At 35.4% G+C, this 21,798-nt stretch overlaps 1 protein-coding gene across 7 annotated transcripts in view; it reads right to left on the minus strand.

Annotated features, from left to right (window-relative positions):
* The window catches only part of DPP10 (dipeptidyl peptidase like 10), a 1,417,029-nt gene that overhangs the window by 44,982 nt on the left and 1,350,249 nt on the right, over positions 1 to 21,798 (minus strand). For all 7 annotated transcript variants that reach the window (XM_027590078.2, XM_027590077.2, XM_027590079.2 and 4 more), the window contains 6 exons: positions 20,238 to 20,329; positions 19,813 to 19,860; positions 16,696 to 16,817; positions 15,348 to 15,395; positions 1,033 to 1,131; positions 856 to 925 (listed from right to left, as the gene is read on the minus strand). In XM_027590078.2, the coding sequence (XP_027445879.1) occupies positions 856 to 925; positions 1,033 to 1,131; positions 15,348 to 15,395; positions 16,696 to 16,817; positions 19,813 to 19,860; positions 20,238 to 20,329 (479 nt within the window). The remainder of the gene's footprint in view (positions 1 to 855; positions 926 to 1,032; positions 1,132 to 15,347; positions 15,396 to 16,695; positions 16,818 to 19,812; positions 19,861 to 20,237; positions 20,330 to 21,798) is intronic.

Raw genomic sequence — 21,798 nt, forward strand, 5'->3', positions numbered from 1 at the left:
TGGGAGGTGCTTCCTGCCGGCCATGAATCCAAGAAGGAAAACTGGCAGGAGTGATATAAATATAACCAATGGTTTCAGCAGTGGAAATCAGTGTTTCCTCAATGTTGAATAAGCAACTGATAAAGAGCATTGGGCCTGACTGTGACAACATAGATGCATCTTAAGGACATTATCCTAAGTGAAATAAGGCAGTCACAAAGGTCAAATACTGCATGAATCCACTCTCAAAAGGCATCTAAAATAATCAAACTCCTAGAAGCAGAGAGTAGAATGGTGTTTGCCAGGGGAGGGGGAAATGGGGAGTTGTTATTCAATGGGTATAAAATTTTAGTCATGCAAGATGAGTTAAGTTCTACAGATTTGCTATGCAACACTGTGCCTATAGTTAACAATACTCTATTGTGCATTTAAGATTTGTCAAGAGAGTAGATCTCATATTAAGTATTCTTACAACAATTAAAAAATTGCTCTTATGAATGCAGCATAACTTTGATATGACAAATATCTTGCAAAGAAAGAAAGAGACCAATATTGTATATGAAAACAAAACAAAAAAAATGAGCATAGGGCTTGAGTAATTGCTAAACAGACATCCATAAGCCAAACCACATGTGTCACTATTCCCAGCAGTAACATTGAGTTCAACTTGGGAGGTAAGAAGTACAAACAAATTCCACATCCCTCCCTATTGTTTTGTGGTGATGTCTTTGATGAGCTTTTACCACTGACAGCTGCACAGTTAACTACACACATAGGACTTCTTTTGTTTTTTAATCAGAATGCTGTCATGTGAGGCATCAGAAAAATTATAAAGCCTTTAGATTCCTTCATTTCAAAAACAAGTAAAATACTTACATTATTAACAGAAGAGCATACTGGTTTCGGTCCGTAAAATCTTTGGGAAAGGACAACTGTAAAGGAAGTTCTTTTAAAGAAAGAGCAAAATATTAAAGATGGAGAGTCATTTACATGTAAAACTATAAGATGCAGAGAATGTTGTTCTTAAATAACATAGCATGCACAAAACTTTACCATAGTCGTCAATATGAAGCATTTTAATTTCTGACTTTACTATCTTCTTCTTCAGGATAGTTTCCTTCAGCATGGAATTGCTTTCCAATATAAAATATTCTATAAATCAAAAAAGTTAATTTAATTTACTATGTGTTGATCAGGAATCAGTCCAACACAACAAATAATCATCCAGTGATTATCATTTGGCAAGCACTGTGTTAGGCACTGATTAAACTCTCATAATTTGTCTCCTGGCTGGATTACTACAACAGTTTTCTAACTGAGCTTTCTTATTCCAGTGAAATGTTCTCTATTTGCCCTATTCTTGGAATTAGCATTTACATTTTCAAAATGCAAATCTGATCGTTACTACTCTGCTTAAGAATATTTAAAAGAATACAGACTTATCTAGCACCCAGTAAGATGACATTTACCATTCTGGGATTCCAATACAAAATTATGAGGCATGTAAAAAATCAGGAAAATATTACCTATAATGAATACAAAATATAATCAACAGAAATAATGCAAATGATATAATCGACTGGCAATACCATTAAAAAAGGGAATATAATTATATCCCATGTGTTTATTAAGGTGAAAAAAATAGGCATCAGGATATTGAGAAATATGAATGAAATTTTTTAAAAAGATGCAAGTTAAAATACTTAAAAATAACTGCAAAATCTGATATTCATAAAGACAATCTAAGATGAAAAATACTAGATGGGATTAATAGAATATTTGGTACTGTAAAAGAAATGATTAATGAATTTGAGAATATGGCAATGGCCAATATTAAAAAAAAATCAAAAAACAAATTGACAAAACATGAAACAAACATCAGTAATTTGCTGGAATTTTGATTGATATACTAAATCTATAAATTTATTGGGAGATTTGACATACTGAAAAAAGTGAGCCCTCTAATCCATAAGTATGTATGTATATCCACTGTGTCTTTAATTTCTCTCAATCTTGGGAGAAAACAATCAGTCTTTCAACATTAAGACATTATAGTGTCAGTTGTAGTATTTTTATAAATTATGTTCATCTAATTAAGAAATTTCCTTTCTATTCTTGTTATTAATATATTGCTGTGTTAACTGTTTTCCAATTTTATCAAATACTTCTAAATCCTCAGAGTTAACAGTAAAATAAAGTGAATTGCATTGATTGATTGCTGAATGTTACAGCAATCATGGAATCTTCAGGTAAACCCCATGTACTCATAATATATTATCCTTTTATAAATGGGCAGATTTTACTTGCTAGTATTTAGTGAACTTTGTATCTATATTCATTAGAAAAAAAATTAAAGATTTTATTTTTTTTAAGTAATCACTACATCTAACATATGGCTCAAACTCACAACCCCAAGATCAAGAGTCTCACACTCTACCAACTGAGCCAAATAGGCACGTGCTGCCCCCTTTTTTATTTTTACCCTTGTAAGGTTTATGCTGGATCTGGCATCTGGAATGTTGGGCTTATTTTTTCTGAGATTTTGTGTAAGTTTGGTGTAAATATTATTGAATATTGCACAGAATTCACCATTGAAGCTAACTGGAATTTTCTTTGTGGGAAGAATAATAGTTGAAAAATTTTTTAGTAGGTAATATTTATATAGTGTATTTCCTCCTGTCTGGTTGTTTAGCAATTAATGTCTTTTAAGAAATGTACCCACTTCATCAAAAATGTGAAATTTGCTACCATAAAATTACTTATAATATTTCATTACTATCATTCTAATGTGTGTAGGATCCATTATTAACATTTGCATTTCATTAATGAAAATAGTGATAGTGTACATTTTCTTTGATGAGTTCTATATAGAACTTTATAAATTTTATTGATCTTTAAAAAACTTCGCTTTTATATATTTTCTCTACTGCTGGTCCACTTTCTTTATCTTTTATTTCCACTCTATTATTTCCTCCCTTCAACTTAATTTGCTCTTCTTTTTCTATCTACTTAAAGTGGAAGTTTAGATGATTGATTTTAAAGTTTTCCTTCTTTAAATAGCAAGATTTTAGAGCAAATTTCTAGTCAGATTGTAAGGTACCTCCAAATTTGAATTAGTTATATTTTCATTTTTCTGTGGCTCAAAGTATTTTCCTAAATTATTCTTTTATCTATGTATTATTTAGAACTGCAAGTCTGATAAAACATTCTCAGCATTTCTTCTGTATTCTTTATTTTGCCTTCACTTTTGAAGGCTGTTTTCTAAGATCATTTATTCCAGGTTGAAGATTATGTTGTCTTCTCCATCATCAATTAATTAACTTTAATTCCAGTATACTTAATTTACAGTATTATATTAGTTGCAGGCATGCAATATAATGATTCAGCAGTTATTCAGTGCTTGTCATGATAAGTGCACTCTTAATACCCTTCTATTTCACCCACCCCATCTCCCACCCACTGTCTTCTGATAGCTATGTTTGTTTGTAGTTTTTGGTTTGTCTCTTCCCTTTGTTTTGTTTCTTAAACTCCACATATGAGTGAAATCATATGGTATTAGTCTTTCTCTGACTGACTTCGCTTAGTATTATATTCTCTAGATCCATCCATATTGTTGCCAATGGCAAGATTTCATTATTTTTTATGGCTGAATAATATTCCATTGTGTGTGGGTATATCACATCCACTTTATCCATTCATCTATTGATGGACGCTTGGGCTGTTTCCATAATTTGGCTATTGTAAATACTGCAATAAACAGAGGGGTGCATGTAGCCTTTCAAATTAATGTTTTTGTATTCTTTGTGGAAATATCCAGTAGTGTGCTTCCTGGATTGTATGGTAGTTGTCATTTTAATTTCTTGAGGAACCTCCATACTGCTTTCCAGAGTGGCTGCAACAGTTTGCATTCCCACCAACAGTGCACGAGGATTCCATTTTCTCCACACCCTTGCCAACACTGTCTGTTTCTTGTGTTGCTGATTTTAGCCATTCTGACAGGAGTTAAGTGATACTTCGTTGTGGTTTTGATTTGATTTGCATTTCTCTGATAATAAGTGATGTTGAGCATCTTTTCATGTGTCTGTTGGCCATCTGAATGTCTTCTTTGGAGAAATGTCTGTTTATGTCTTCTGCCCAGTTTTTAAGATTGAATTGATTGATCTGACAGAGAGATAGAGAATGAGCACAAACGGGGACATGGCTGGCAGAGGGAGAGAGAGAAGGCGGCTCCCCACGGAGCAAAGAGCCCGAATCCTGGGATCATGACTGGAGCTGAAGGCAGACGCCTAACGGACTGAGCCACTCAGGCACCCCGTCTTGCCCACTTTTTAATTGGGTTATTTGTTTTTGGGCTGCTGAGTTAGATCTTTATATATTTTGGATACTAACCCTTTATTGGATATGTCATTTGCAAATATTTTCTCCAATTCTGTAGGTTGTCTTTTAGTTTTGTTTCCTTCACTGTGCAGAAGCTTTTTATTTTGATATAGTTCCAATAGTTCATTTTTGCCTCTGTTCCCTTTGCCTCAGGAGACATAATTAGAAAAATGTTGCTAAGGCCAATGTAAGAGAAATGACTGCCTGTGCTCTATTCTAGGATTTTATTATTTCATGGCTCACATTTAGGTCCTTATTTTGAGTTATTTTTGGGTCTGGTGTAAGAAAGTGGTCCAGTTTCATTCTTTTGCATGTAGTTGTCCCATTTTCTCAACACCATTTGTTGAAGAGACTGCCTTTATTCAAATGCATTAGCTTGCCTCTTGTTGAAGACTGATTGATGACCATATAATCATGGGTTTATTTCTGGTCTTTCTATTCTGTTCTGTTGATCTATGCATCTGTTTTGTGCCAGTACTATATTTTTTTGATCACTACAGATTTGTAATACAACTTGAGGTCTGTAATCGTGACACCTCCAGCTTTTTCAAGACTGCTTTGACTGTTTGGGGTCTTTTGTAATTTTATGCAAATTTTAGGATTGTTTGTTCTAGGTCTTTAAAAAATGTTGTTCATATTTTGATAGAGATTTCATTAAATCTGTAGATTCCTTTGGGTTGTATGGACATTTTAACAATATTTTTCCTTCCAATCCATGAGCATGGAATATCTTTCCATTTCTTTGTGTCCTCTTCAATTTCTTTCATCAGTGTTTTTTGGTTTTCAGAGTATAGGTGTTTCACGCCCTTGGTTCATTTTATTCCTATGAATTTTATAATTTTTGGTACATTTTTAAATGGGACTGTTTAATTTTTTTTTGCTGCTTTATTATTGGTGTATAGAAATGGAACAGATTTCTGTATATTGACTTTCTGTCCTGCAGCCTTAAATTCATTTATCAGCTCTAGTAGTTTTGGGTGGAGTATTGGGTTTTCTATATATAGTATGTCATCTGCAAATAGTGAATGTTTTACTTATTCCTTACCAATTTGGATGTTTCTCATTTCTTTTTGTCTGATACCTGTAGCTAGGATTTCCAGTATTATGTTGAATTAAAGTGGTGAGAGTGGATATCTCTGTCTTGTTCCTGATCTTAAAGAAACTGCTCTCAGTCTTCCATCATTGAGGGTGATGTTAGCTGTGGGTTTTTCATATAAGGCCTTTATTATGTTCAGGTATATGCTCTTTAAAACCTACCTTATTGAGGGTTTCTATCATGTTGTACTTTGTCAAATGATTTTTCTGCATCTATTGAAATGAGGATATGGCTTTTATCCTTTATCTCTGTGATATATCACATTGATTGCTTTGTGATGAACTCTACCCATGCATCCTGGCAATAAAACCCACTTGATCATAGTGAATGATTTTTTTAATGTATTATTGGATTTGGTTGGCTGGTATTTTGTTGAGCATTTTGGCATCTATGTTCATCAGTGATATTGGCCTGTAGTTCTTTTTTCGTAGTGTCTTTATCTAGTTTTGGTGTCAGGGTAATGCTAGCCTCATGGAATGAAGCTAGGCAGATTTCCTTCCTCTTCTGTTTTTTGGAATAGTTTGAGAAGAATAGGTATTAATTCTTCTTTAAGTGTTCAGTAGAACTCACCTGTGAAGCCATCTGGTCCAGGACTTTTGTTTGTTAGGAGTTTTTTGATTAGTGATTCAATTTCATTGCTGGTTTTTGGTCTGTTCAAATTTTCAATTTCTTCCTGATGCAGTTTTGGGAGGTTATATGTTTCTTGGAATTTATCTGTTTCTTCTAGGTTGTCCAATTTGTTAGCATATAAGCATTCTCTTATAATCCTTTTTCTATCTGTATCAGTAGTTATTTCTCCTCTTTCATTTCTGATTTTCTTTGAGTCCTCTCACTTTCTCAATTTATTTGCTTACTGATTTATTGATTGTGATGAGTACTGCTATAGGTTTGTCAGTTTTTTTTTTTTTTTTAAGATTTTATTTATTTGACAGAGAGAGACACAGTGAGAGAGGGAACACAAGCAGGGGGAGTGGGAGAGGGAGAAGCAGGCTTCCTGCGGAGTAGGGAGCCCAATGCGGGGCTCGATCCCAGGACCCTGGGATCATGACCTGAGCCGAAGGCAGATGCTTAATGACTGAGCCACCCAGGCGCCCCAGGTTTGTCAATTTTGTTAATCATTTCAAAGAACTAGCTCCTGGGAAACTCTTCATATCTCCTTCTAGTCTAAATGATAGCCTTGCTGGATAGAGCTTTTTTTTTTTTTTTTTTTTGCATATTTTTTTTCCTTTCAACATTTTGAACATAACCTGTCTCACTCCCCTCTGACCTGCAAAGTTTCTTGCTGAAAAATCAGCTGATAGCCTTATGGGGTTTCTCTTGTATATATGTTTTCTTTTCTATATAATTGTTTTCTTTTCTCTTGCTTTTTTTTTTTTCCTCTTACTGCTTTTAATATTCTCTTTATTGCTACTTTTTGCCATTTCAATTACTTTTTGTCTTGCTGTGGACCTTCTTGGATTTAGTTCAGAGAGGGGGCTCTCTGTGCCTCTTGGATCTGGATGTCTATTTCCTTCCCTAGATATGGGAGGTTTTCAGCTATTTCTTCACATAAATTTTCTGTACCTTTTCTCTCTCTCTTCTCCTGGAATCCCAAAAATGTGAATGCTGTTACACTTGATTTAAATCTATTCTTGTTTTGTATACCTTTTTTCTCTCATATGCTTAGTTTGATTGCTTTCAGTTACTCTGTCCTCCAGGTCACTGATCCATTCTTCTTCCTGTAGTCTACTAATTTCCATCTAGTGTATTTTTAATTTCATTTATTGAGTTCATATCTGATTGTATTTTTTCTGTGTTTTCTTTGTTAAGTTTCTCAATGATGTCCTCTACTCTTTTCTCAGGTCCAGTAAATATCTTTATGATCATTACTTTAAATTCTCTATCAGGCATATTACTTGTGTCTATTTCAGTTAGATCATTTGCTATGATTTTGTCCTTTTATTTATGACCTACTTCCTTTTCTCATTTTGTCTAAATCTTTACGTCTGTTTCTGTATGCTGGGAAAGTCAGCTATGCCTCCTGCCTTATGAAGGAGAGGTCCTGTAATGCAGTGTCCCCAGTTCACCAGAACCTGGCACTTGAGGGGTGATTCCTATGTGTGTTGCGTATGCCCTGCTGTTGTGGCTGAGTTGGTTTTTCCTTCAGTGCAGTCATCTGCAATGGCTTTCTTTGCCTGTTGTGGGCAGTGCTTGGTCTCTTTTGTGTTAGTGGGCCAGTCTGGGGCTGCCTTGGGCTTCAGTTGTGTCAGACCAACCATTCGCCAGAGATAACAGTAGCACCAAACTGCAGGATGCTTTACCTGTTTTGTCCCCCTGAGAAGCTTTTATTGGTGGGCAGGGCCTGCAGTCAGACCAGCTGTCTGTCCCTTGCCCACTGCTGGGGCCACAGGTGGAGTGGTGTGTGTGGTTATCTTCCCATCTTCCTGTGTCACTTTGGAGTGGTGCTGGCCCCTGTTGGGGTGCTTGCACATTGCTAGGCATGTGGCACCTCTTTGGAAGGGCTCTGGCTAAGAGCATTTTGTAGGGGTTGACTCTGCGAAGGGCAAGGGTCCACAAACTGTGTGGGGGAGGGGACCTGCATTCACTAAGACGAAGGCCAACCTGGCTGGAGACGGCAGATCTGAAGTGCAGGGGGTGAGGGAGGTGCAGGGCATGTAGTGTTATCAAGGAGGGAGTATCTGGGCTTCTCTGATTCCTGCAGGTGGCCCTGTGTTTACGCTGGTAGGTGGGAGTAGGTAATGGTGTCCACCAGCTCTTTTGTTTCTGAAGAAACTCTCAAGGATCCCTGACCTTCCATCACACTCATGAGATTAGTGAAGCAAGCTCCCTTCTGCATGCCCCAGGCATTTTTCAAACTGCAGCAGCTATGCGGGCTGTTTGTTATGCTGTCTCTTTAAGGGCGGGGACTGATTTCTCTTGCCCTCCAGGCTTTCCCAGAGCTAAGCCCAATTATTTTTATAGTTTCAGGTTTTGAGTCCCATTGGTTCTAAGAACTCATGAAATTCAGCCCCTCTGGCTTTCAAAGCCACGTGTGTGGCGAGTGCACACAGGGAAGACAAATTCCCCTGTGTGAGAGTATCTCTTTCCCCTCTCCATTCCAGCAGCATCCTTCCCTCCCACCCACAGACAGCCCCATGTGTCCCTTTAGTTACGGAATTTGTTCTCCTAGTCTTCCTGTCATTTTCTGGGTTATTTATACTGATGTGAATGTTACCTAGTTGTATCCCTGAGATGAATTGTGCTTTGGGTTGTCCTATTCTGCCATCTTTTCTGGAATTCTTCCATCATCATCTTAAAGATTTTGCTCTTTTTTTTTTCTTTCTTTTCTCTTCCTTTCCTTTTTTTTTTTTTTTTTCCTGATGAGACCTTCGCAGTAATTCTTGCCTTCACTACCATGTATGTAATGTGTGGATATATAGGTGTCCTTTTATTTTTGATGATTTAAGGTTTAATTTGTTTTGTTTTTAAATCACCTTTTCTATTGGGATACATCTTGCTTAAGGTTTGTTGAGCAGTTCTATACTTTTCATCTTATTTGGATTTGGCCATTATTTCATCAAATATTTCTTACGCGCCTCCCCTTTTGATTCTAGTTAAAAACATATATATATGATGGCCTGCATTATACTATATATAATATAAAGTATTTTATATATATAACAAAGTATTTTATATATATATATATGCCTACATTAACTTAGGCTCTGTTCATTTCTTTCTTTTTCTTTCTATATCTGGAAGTTTCTACTGCTGATGTTTCAAGTTCACTGATCTGTTTTCTGTAGTGTCTAATTTGCTTTAGGTATTTTCCAGTGAAGTTTTTATTTCAGATATATTTTTTTAAGGATTTGTTTATTTATTTGTTAGGAGAGAGAGCATATGCAGGGGGAGGGGCAGGCAGAGGGAGAAGCAGACTCCCCGCTGAGCAAGGAACCCAGTGCAGGACTCAATCCCAGGACGCTGGGATCATGACCTGAGTGGAAGGCAGATGCTTAACTGACTGCACCACCCGGGCATCCCAATTTTAGATATTTTAAGTTCATGAAGTTCCTTTAAAAAATATCCCATCTATATTCACACTGTATTCATTTTTTCTTGACTTTCAAAATCATATTTACAATAGCTGGTTTATTGTATTTGTCACAAGGTTCCATCTCATTTCTGAGTCTGTCTATTCACAGTAGCTTTTTTCCCCAGTTATGAGTCACATTTTCTAGCTTCCTCACACACCCAGTAATGTTTTACTGGATTCTGACCATTGTGATATTGACAGTGTTTTGGATTTTGTTCTGTTATTTTGGAAGTTGTTGGACTTTGTTCCAGCAGGTTCTTTGCAGGCAGCTAAATCATTTCAGTACTTTTATTTTTTTTATTATTTTTTAAAGATTTTTATTTATTTATTTGAGAGAGAGAGAATGAGAGAGAGCACGAGAGGGAAGAGGGTCAGAGGGAGAAGCAGACGCCCTGCTGAACAGGAAGCCCGATGCGGAACTCGATCCCAGGACTCCAGGATCATGACCTGAGCTGAAGGCAGTCACTTAACCAACTGAGCCACCCAGGCGCCCCTTCAGTACTTTTAAAAATATCTTATTTAAGGTAGGTTTGGGTGATCTCTGCTGTGTGGCTAGGGTAGCTCTACTATGAAAGCATGACTCTTGTGGGCTGTCTCCTACACATTCCAGTATTCTGCCTGATTGGAACTTTTAGCACATGCCAGCGCTTTTTAAGCTCTGGCCTTTCCCAGATACGTGCTCAGCCAGGGATTTTCTGCAGTAGACTCAAGATGATCCCCTGAAGCCCTATGAAGATTTCTCCATTCCTCCTCCTCTTCTCCAGTGTATTTGTCCACGTTCTCAACATTCCAAAATCTTCAACCTTTCTGAACTCCAATGTCTGTCCTCATTCTAAGATACCATTACACTCTTCTTGGATTGTTCTTCATTGCACTGAGATTCAGAAAATGATTCCAGCCAGAAAGCCAGGGCAATTACAACATTATTCTCACTTGTCTCCCTCCTTCCAGGGATCAAAGTCCTACCTTGACTATTGTCACATGTCTGAAAATTGTTTTTTATATATTTTATCCAGTTTTTCTCTTTTCCTTCGCGCCCCCTTCCTTTCTGGCAACAGGCTGTTTCTACTTTGTTACTTCATGGCCAGAATACAAATTTATTTTTTAATTGCCAGTGGTTTATCGTTGATACTTTACTGTTAAATCCAAACTCCTTAGAGTAAAACATAAGACTTTTATGACCTGTCTTCAGCTTGCCCCTATTGCCTATATCCTTTTGCTTTTTTTCTTAAATGTTTTGTTCCAGCCATATGGGCCAACCTTTATCTTGCATGTTTGAATATTTTCATGTCTTCATGTTAGTATGTTCACATTCTTTTGCCTTTCTGCTGACTTGCTGTCTTGGAATTATGTCCACTTCTATCAGAGAAATTACATTCTATTAGAACCATTTAACTTTGTTTCCTGCACTGTACTCTGAGTTCCACATGTGATTTCAGGCACATCAGACCACATCTCTTGTAAATAAGTGTCAGTTGTTACAATACAGATTTGGGAAATTAGATGTTCTCAGAGGTTTATTCTGTCCCTAAAATGTAAGAAGTTTCAGATTATCTAAAGAGCATATTTTCAAGGAAGCTATTGTAAACATTCAGTTATAAAATTTAAAATGTGAATACCTAAACTCTGTATACTTTCATCAAAGATTCAGCATTTATAACCTAAGAACTATCATAAAAATGCACTTAATTGTGGATAAAACCATTTGTTTTGTATTTAGAGGAAGCCAGTGTCACCTGATATTTACTCACTACAATAGGACAGCTTTTTGAATAAATCTTAATAAATTTTTACCTTTATACCTCTACAGATCATCTTATTATTTTTTCAATGAACAATAGTTTTTATTGTAATAAAATGACTAATTGACAGTTTAATAAATGGATACAGCCAGAGGCACCAATATGAGTATAATATACTAATAATTTCTCATGGTTTCTCTTAATTATCAAATGTCAGTGGTAAAAAATAAACCTAATTACATGACTTTAGGGGCAGTTGAGAAACTTTTACTTCTAAATCAAAGGCTACTCATTTATTCATGGGGAAAAAAAATCCATGGTCACAGGGAAATAAGTTCTATTTAAGGAAAAGAAATATAGGAAATAGTAAAGCCATTTTTGAAAATATTAAGAGCAGTTTTTTTTTTCACGATAAATTCGCAAAACACATAATACAGTTTTTTTGGTGAAATAGTTTGAAGAGGAAGAAATGTTAAGACACGGTTTTAAGCATGGGATTGAAAAGAGAAGAAAATGAAAACAAAACCGGGAAGAAGAAAGGGAGAGATAAAGTAGAAGAGAAATAAAGAGGGATGAGAACAAGAGATGGGATGGAGAAAAAGGAAACAAGCATATACGCAAAATTAAGGAGAAAGACAGTGGTAATGATATGAGACAAAGGACTTTTGAAATATCAGCTAAATAAAATTTTGCATATTTATACCTGAACTCACTGAGCACTTTAATGAAGAGCTTCTTTTTCATTATAAAAGTAATATATGAAAAAAAAATATTTGTTCATTGTAGAACATGAGGCAAATATTCAAGAAGAAAGAACAAAAATCGCCTGGAAGGCTGCTAGCCAAATGCAGGAATTTCAACATTTGTGAGTATTATTTTCTTAAATTTTTAGATGCATTTTCAAACAGCTCTGTTAGAGTGGCATAAACATTTGGACTCCTTAATCACTTGGAACTATAGCTTAAACATTTTTGAACTTTTGTAAACATTTTTATTTTTAATCCTAGTAGGAAACTGATGGTTTAAGAACTATTTACAAATATATGAACAATGGGCGGAAGTTCATAAGGGGCAGTCTAGTAATCCAGGGCTTAGGACTGTGGCTAGGCCTGCAGGTCAAGGGCAGTGAGCAGCAATAGGTCTGTGAGCGATCCATGGTGACCTTCAGCTAGGAGTCCTGGCAATCTTGGGTAATTCCACAGTGATAAGTAGCCCTGGAAATACAGATACTCCAAAACTACTTTGCTCCCTGTCTTCAGTCACCGATGGGATTCACTTCAGCTAGAATCTAACTGGTAGCCAAATGGTAACAGAACCTAAGTCATCTGTATAGATTACTTTCTGGGCAGAAACCAAAGGGGGAAAAAACTGAGATCCAGTGGTTCTGGAGGGACAAATGGAAGATATTCAGGGCACTAATTAATATTCCATTAAAGTTCATTTACAAATCCCCCTCTTTTATTTTATTATTGTCAGTAGTGCTATTAGATTTTCTCTATTTAGAATTACTTCCTCAGTAAAAACCATTAAGAGGAAACATACCAGGTACATAGGTATACAGGATTTATGACTTATTTTTTCTAAGAGATTGCAACAATTTATATTTCTACCTGCAAGTTATGAGAGCCTTACTATATCCTTCTTAGCAATGTAAATTTTTTGATGCTGCTGTTTGGCAAATTACATGGCAGTGTTTTACTCTGCATTTCTTTGATAACTATTAGGTTTAAAGGTGTCCATGTTTGTTAAATATTTTCATTTTTCTCTTTTAGATTTTCTTTTCATACCCTATTCTATTTCATGTGGCCCCCAAATGTGTTAAAATTCATTCATTAATGTAACAAAGATTAATCCAAGATCCATTAACCAATAGATTTACTTGAAACTGAATATGTTTTTGAATAGCACCTGACCACTGCTCACTTTTTTTTGTTGATGCTGAGATGATCATAATTGACTTATAAATGGGAAAATTAGAAAGATTTCATTTATAGAAAAATATTTCATTATTTGCCACAGAAATTACTAGGAAACAACATTGCCTTGTAACTAACAATAGAATAAAGGTAATTAAAATTGGATTGGAAATTTAAAAAAAATTATTTTGGCAGAATAACACAAATAGTTCCCATTTATTCAGTGCATCCTATGTTGCAAATATATCTCATCTTCATAAAAAATTCATTTGCTAATTTGCCTACAAGGAAATTGGTCCTATGAGAGATTAATTTGTTTCAGGTCTCAAAAAAGGTATATAATGAACTCATTTTATATATACTGATTTTTAATCTATAAAATTCAACCTATTTTATCCAATATACTGTTTTATTATCGTTATTGTGTTAATACTAAACAGATTTAATTTAACCTCTTTAAGGTTTATACTGATAAGTAGAAACTAAACAATGTGCTCACCTATTTCCAACCACACAAAACTCCATTACAAATTTGCACTTTTTTTCATAGAATAAAGAGGAAGTCTCCATATGTTGGTATTTAAAGAATATGAATGAATGGTCTTCCTCTGTTCTCTAAAAATAATACAGATGTGGAAGACAAAATCACAATAGAATAAGTTGCCATCATATGGTAGTGATAACGAAGTAGGGAAGCTGGAGGGAATCCATCTTGGAAAGGCTATGTCTCTGCTGTTTTTCTGCTAGGCCGAATTTCTATATTTTGCCTCTGAACAAGCCAAAGAAGCTATGTTCCACTTCAAGGGGAAAGCAAGAGCGTGAATCATTCTCTTGAGTTTTTTCCTAGGCCCCAAGCATGTAATAACATCTAAGAAGAGCTGGATACCAAACATGTTCCAGAACGTTAGCTTCAAAGAAACTTCTGCTGACACTGGCATCAATACCTCCTACCTTCGATGATTCATGAAATAACACCTGTTACTCGCCTCTCATCACCTTAGATTGGACCCTACCCTGGATTCCTAAAGGAACATGTACCCTAGATCCTTTTCTAATATAAACTGCTAGCCCCAAGCACTGATGAGACTCATTCTCCTTTCTGAGTCTCCTAGACACTCTGCTGTTCTTAAACTGTTTTCACTTTCTCCAACTCACATTTGATATCTATCCTGTGTGAAGCCAAGGACCCTCTTAGCTGGTCCTGTAGGAACCCCCCCCCCCCCCCTTCCAACCTGCCTTCATCAGTTACAAATCCTATTCAGGAGTCAGACTATTCATATGATTCCTGGCTCAGCTACCTATTAGGATGAATTAAGCATGTTATTTTACCTCCCTGTGACTCAGTTTCCTCATCTTTAAAAGAAGATAATGAAATTAATTATGTCAGGGGGTGTTCTGAGGATTAAGTTCATAAATATAAGCCTAATTTATTAGGTCATAGTAGCCTAATGTAAATCATTAGAACATTAAGAGTATTGATTGAATAAAATTGAAAGAAGGCAAAGAAACGCAGGAAGAAAGGAAGGCGGGAAGCAATCTGGCTAGTCATTTTTAAGATTACCTCAACCACGCATTTACTTACATACTCTACTGTAATTTCATAAACTGACCATATTTTACTAGCAATGTCCACCCGACCTTGGTTATATTGCTTGATAGAGTAGGTGCTCACTTAATAGATGAACAGTTAAATACATAAAAGAATAAATGAATAGATAAAACCAGGAAGCCCTGGATATCTGGACCAAATAGGATAGTAAAAATATAAAATAACATACTTCTCATATTTTTCCCAAAAGTACACAAAAAGCATCGAAGGGATAATCTATATGAGACCAAGGAAAAAAATGGGCCAGAGCAGTAAGGGGCCAGGAGGCTGAAGTGTACCTAAATGAGCCTCATCAACCAGTCCTCATTCAATTTAGATATAGTAGATACCCTGTTCCAGGCATGTAAGATCCAATTCCAGCTGTAACTTGGCTCAAACCACTTGCTTTACGGTTTCTCTTACATAAACAAAGTCAAATTGATGGTACCTACACATCTCTCTCCATTTTGGAAACTCCTTTGAAAAAGGTTTTATAAGAGTGTAACATTCAGAAGAAGTAATACCCAAGACCAGTGCCTGCCATGACTGTCCCACATTGTCATGTTTGTGTACTTACTTGCTGGATTTTCCGTGCTATGTAGACTGATCACTGGGACACCTGGGCCTGGATTTTAAAAACATGTATAAAAATATGTATAAATATTTTAAAGACATCTAAGTGATAATTATTGGAAAGGCTACATGACAGTTATTTTTTCCAAAATGAAGCATTTCATAGTTAAAACATAAACAGAAACCAGATAACTAGATTTCATTCCTATCTATGGACATTTTATTCAGAAAAGAACATACGGGGAAAGAAACCATTTGCAAAGATTGTTAAGATGTCCCCTTCTCCAAAATGCCCTATCCCTCTATAATTCTATGGTACCCAGTTTTACGCTCCTTACTCTCTTTCACTAGTCTTTTATAGAGCAGTCACTGATTGATGTCCAGAAAGCTGATTCATGACCCTGTGGCCCCTCACTAGTTCATCCAAGATTAAGTTCTATTTACCACTCAATCAAGGAAGAATACATGCATAATAGAAATATCCATAAGATAAAAATTTGGTTCTAATTATATATTAATTTAAAAAACATTAACTGGAATCAAATATTTCAAATATGCTATTTAAGTGTAACCGTAAGATGTTACCTTGAAACTTCACTCCTCTAAGGAACTGTATCTAGAGGTCTAATGGTTTTTCCCTGGTATCAAACAAGAACTTTTTTGATATCAAGAAAAAAAAACTAAGAAGAGCAAGGGTTGATCTATTCCTCAGGGTGTCTTAAAACAGGACAGCTTCAGGTACCCACTGGGGCAAGAGCAGTCAGTCAGTCCATTACATTATAAGGGATACAGGGCTTCCATTTCATTCTGGGAGATACAGTGTCTAAGGAGCAGTGATTCCTATTAGTATAACCTAGATTAAACCATGCTAATATAGAAGAGTGTGTGTGTGTGTGTGTGTGTGTGTATTTTTACCAGCTAGAAGTAATTGGGGTGAATGTAATCTCTTAAAATTAAAGGGTGCTAGACTCAGGCAATTAAATTTCTGTAGATACTAAATCTCTTAACAACCAAGCCATTATTTTAATAAGAGGACTGTTTTTTTTTCTAAGGACTAGGTAAATTATTCTATTGTTATAGCATGACTTTGCTGATGTAAATGTTTATTCACTTTTTTAAAAGTATCACACTCAAACAGCCTTTATTGATCATGAGTAAATGTTGACTCCCAATTTTGTTTTCTAAATGAAATTCATACAATTCATACCTCAGTAAATTCATAATTTATAACTTAACCATTACATACATTTAGAATATTAAATTCTATTCATATAGCTAGAGAATAATAGTTACTCATGATAGTAATAGATACTGATCAAATAAAGTAAATTTCATCAGAAATCAAGTATTACCTTTACAGAGTAATAAGAAATGTTGATTCATAGGACTAAAATTGGCATCAAAATATGTACATTGTTCTTTCATAAAATTACATGAAATGCATTGACGATTCAGTAGTCCTTCAGTAGAGGCACTGGGGAAAGAAAAAAAATTAGAAATGGTACTTTTCCAGGTACATGAATGTGTGGCATCAGTATTTAAATATTGATATAAACTGAAGAGCTCCAGCATTACTTACATGGCAGTTCCTTGTAAATGATGACTTACTGTATAAATGCAAAGTCAGTTTCCATTACTAATGTTAAGACATATACATTTTTCTTCTCTGTAATAAAATTAAAATCATGTATGCCTATATGTATATAAAATATATGTATGTATGTATGTTTATAAATAAAGGAACTGATTTCCACAGGACTCAATGTAATTTATTCTAACCTGCCTTTTCTCTACAGATATTTCTTTATAAAGCTGTAAAAGGACTTGCCCACAGAGACTAGCATAAACTCACCATCAATAAATATTAGTTGAAAGAACCAATACATGTTTTCAGAAGCTACACAAAGAACCAAGCTCATTAAACAGTAGAATTTGATATCAGTGTCAAATTTTTCCCACTAAATAGATGTACTGAAAATACTTGCCTTAAATACTTGACTGAAATTTTTCGTAAAGTTATTTTTGTATGATAATATAATGTTAATGATCATACATACGTTGAGACATCAGGGAGGTAGGTAAAAAGAAAAGCAATCATCTATTTTACAAAGATGCTTAGGGTTAGAATGAGATATTTACTCAAGGTTAAGTTTCCTATACAGAATCACTTTATAAAGAATCGTAAATTATTCCAACAGATGAAAATAGTGGTGAAGCTGTATCTTAATTTCATTTAGAAATGAAACATGACTTTGGCTATACATTTGTAAATGAATCCTAGTCATTTTGATGTGCAGTAGGCTGCATACACAGGGATAGGAACAGATGTATTGACATGGGCAAGAGAAGCACCAGAAGTAATTGAGGATCAATGTTAAGTATAGTTCATAAACTCACAATTTCACATTTGAAACATTCTGAGCTCATTATAACCCAAAATTCTCCTTCACTGGTCAAGGCAATTAATAGAAACTAAGCACTTAAACACATTAACCAGTTTCACCTTTACGATAACTTACAAGGTAGTCATACCTAATATTTTCTCTTTAAAATTGCTATGTGTGTATATATACCTTCACACACACACCATAGCATTTGCCATTTTAATCATTTTTAAGTATATAGATCAATATCATTAATTCTATTCAGCATTGTGTAAATCTCTAGAGAGGCTAAGAATGCGTGCCAGTTGTCCACAGCTACTTAAATGACATAACTGGAATTTAAAACCCTTTTCTCCCTCTACTCCTTCATATATTTTTTCAGATTCAAGTTCCCCAAAATTTATTGGTAGTTTCTCATTATTTAAATAGATTATTTAGAAATTACTGAAATAAATGCATATTTTGAGATAAAATTCTAAACTGACCATGGCAGCAGTTGTGATTCTTCAGGGGTATCTCATCCCATAAATTTAGTCAACCAATGATTATTTTTATGACCTGGACGAGATAATGATTGAGTTTTCTGGGTTAAACACTAACGTAATCTTAACAGTCAAGCCAACTGGCCTTTCCTAAGCTATTTAAGGGGAAATTTATTAGTACTGTTCGGCCTCGGTCACTAGAAAGCGAAGACAAGCACCCAAATCTAAGAAGTCATTTTGATTCAAATCACATTTTAGGCTAATAAAGGAAAGAGAGGTTGAGATAGTTCCATTGGCTGAAATTGGCCAAGTCCAGTCTTCTGACACTGTCACTTTTCTTTAAGAATTTCATAAAATGAGAGAAATAAAACCTTGATCAAGTAGTTTCAGGACCTTAAAAAAAATGGCTCAGGACTACCAGTACCAACCAGAGTATATGTTTCAAGACAGGCTGCCGGTCACCAAAAAGAAAAAAAAAAAGTAACCAGTACTTTAATCAAGAACTCTAAACTGATTCTAAACTAGAATCAGTCTCTTTAAATAATAAATAGCTCTTCTTCCTTTGGAAGTCATTGAGACTATGGGCTCTGGACGCTAAGAGAAAAACAAACACCCAAAAAACGAACACAGAAATAACATATTGGGAGAGGTGATAAAAATGAAGCATTTGCTTCAGATGAAAGCAATTTATGCATAAATAAGAGTATGTGGTGAATTGGAGTTTAGGGTGCTTTAAACATACATTTTTACCCTCAAAGGAAAGTCTAGGCTACGGTAAGAATCAGTGGTGACACTTCTTCAAACATGATGAATTTCTACTGAGAATATGCCATGGCAGTTTTGACACTTTAAAAATGGATCAGTGAAATGGAAATTAGAAAGTGTATATAAAGTCTAGAATTAATAAGTTGCTTGCCAGACAAAAATAAAAGTCATTGTTGTGAGGTCCTGGTGAAAGCTTTCCAAGTGAGGAAACATTTTAGTACTAAATAGGTATGACCTTAAGTACCTTCTATGAGTATCACTTTCCCTCTGGGAAAATTGGGCAGATGAAAACATTTCCCATCTACTGCTTTATTTAAGCACTGAGCATTCCTGGCTTCAGTCACAATCTTACTAGGTTTTATACACTATGGGGGCATGGGGGCTGGGGAGAAACACTCCCCTTGACCCACTCTTCTAAGTGTTCACAATGGTTTTGTTTGGGAATAAATGACCAGTGTACAATATTCATGCACTGAAAATTCAAAATGAGGCTTTGCAGAAGAAAAGTCCACTGAGGAAAAGATGTAAATGCCTCTGATGTGGGTAGTTGAGAGAAGCAAGTCTTAAAAAATATATATCTATATATTTTGAGACTGTGAAAGCAGGTGAAGAAAGAAAGAAAGAAAGATTAAGAAAGAAGGAGCAGCTAGGTGGTCTTCACTTCAGGTCCACCCGACCCTTCAGGCTTGCTAACATGCAGAGCTGAAAGACCGGACCAAGAGTGTGAGGTTTCGCCATGTCAAGAATGAAATTTCAGACTTTTCCGTCCTCTCGTGAAGCTGTGTAGAAGGCCACCAAGGACTCAGCATGTTCAGGGCGGTCCGCGCACCTGGCTTACCTGTACAGCTGCCTCCCTCGGGGAGAAGACTCTGTGCTCAGAAAGTAACTGCCCGGGAAAGAAAACAACACAAACATCAGGCACAGGTCAGTTTTTATCAGGCTGAGTTTTCACTTGAATTTTCAAACTGTCAAAGAACAGGCAAGAGCTGCTTCATTATTCAACCACAGAACTTTGCTCCATTTGGGAAACACATCTTTTTGTCGTATCACCCTTTTACGTGATCTCTGTCTGCGGGTGTGTGCATGTATCTGGGCAAGCGTGTCTCTGGGCGAAGGACAGGGAGAGTCTTTAAAGAAAAAGTTGCTGTTACGTAGCCAGGTTGTCTGGACTAGGACCACAGTAAGCAAAACATAAATCTGGAAGAAAAGATTGCATTTGACAGCCCAGACTTCCAACCTGACCAGAGAACCAAAAACGCTCACATTTTTTGAGTAGTTTCATCGTATGCCAAGATCTTTATCACTTCCCAGTTTCCTGATGTCAGATGCCGCACGGTAATTTGCTCACTTTTACTCTGCAAAGAAATAGAAAATATTGATTTTCCTTTTTATTTAAACAGCATCTCTCTGGTCAACACAAAAGTACCAACTGCCTGTGTCACTCTTAATTCTGTAATTCTCAGCTAACATTCAGTTTCTTGTTTTCAGTCTCAAGAATTCACACACATTCATGCGAACATTGACCAGGGTAGAATGGTGTCTTTTCTCCTATACTGTAGGAAAACCATTCAGAAAACACCTCTAGGTGAGGCTTTCCTCTGCATCACTCTGACACAGATGTCATCTTGGCATTTGGTACAGACACAGGACTTTGGTAACTCTCATCTCAAATGACTGGCAACTGTGCATTTTGGACAGCTTTAAATAAAACATTGCAGAACAAACTTTATTGTAAATAAATACCATATAATAGCTTATTATTAGTATATATTACATATACATATGTAATAGTATTACATAAATACTATTATATGAAAGTATATAATACTTTCAACTTTCAGAGCATGTTAATCACTTTAAGAGCTGCTATTTTCCCACAATAACTTATTCCTGAGATTAATTCATATTGAACTTTATAGCCATAGTTTGATTTCACTGCTATATGGTATTTTATATGAATATAGCATAATTTCAGTTGAGCATTTACAAATATCTGCTCTTAAAAACAAGTTGCCTATAAACAGTTTTATTAAAATCTCCTGATGCACATGGCAGGGTTTTCTTGAGAGAAACACCAGGAAGTGGAATTGGTCATTAGTACTCATGTCTTGTACTTAACTAGGTAGTGACAAAATATTTTCCAAACTTGTCCCTGTTTACAGCCTACTAGCAACATGAGTTTTCATTGCTCCACATCTTTATCACTTCCTTACCAACATTAATTTCCTCAGACTATTTTCTGTCAAATTAATGACTATGAAATTATATCTTATTTTCTTTTTATTGAGAAAATATTCAAACCTACAGAAAGGCTTGAATGAAAAGTACATGATTATCCATAAAATCATTACCTAGACTCACCAAATGTCAACATATTGAATATTTGCCCTCCCTCTTTTTATTGTTTGCTCAGTCATTTAAAAGTAGGCTGCAAACATCAGGATGTTTTTGCCTTATATACTTCAATATACATCTCTCAAGATTAAGACTATTTTCACATGTAAGCAAGTCACATATCACACCTCTGGATATTAACATCATCTAAATATATAGTCTATACCCTAAATTCCACAACAGCCCCAAGTAACCCAAATAACTATATATGTATATATATATACATACACACACACACACACACACACACACACACACACACACACACACAAAATGTATTTCAGGTTTAAATATATATAAATACATACATAAATTTATATATTTAGATAAAATAGATGTCTCAATCAAGGTTTCCATATCGTATTGGATTGTCATCTCTTTAGTCTCAAAGAAAAACATTTGTCTTTTCTGATTTCTACAACACTGGCCA

Source organism: Zalophus californianus, chromosome 3, assembly GCF_009762305.2.
Source record: "Zalophus californianus isolate mZalCal1 chromosome 3, mZalCal1.pri.v2, whole genome shotgun sequence".
NCBI lineage: Eukaryota > Metazoa > Chordata > Mammalia > Carnivora > Otariidae > Zalophus > Zalophus californianus.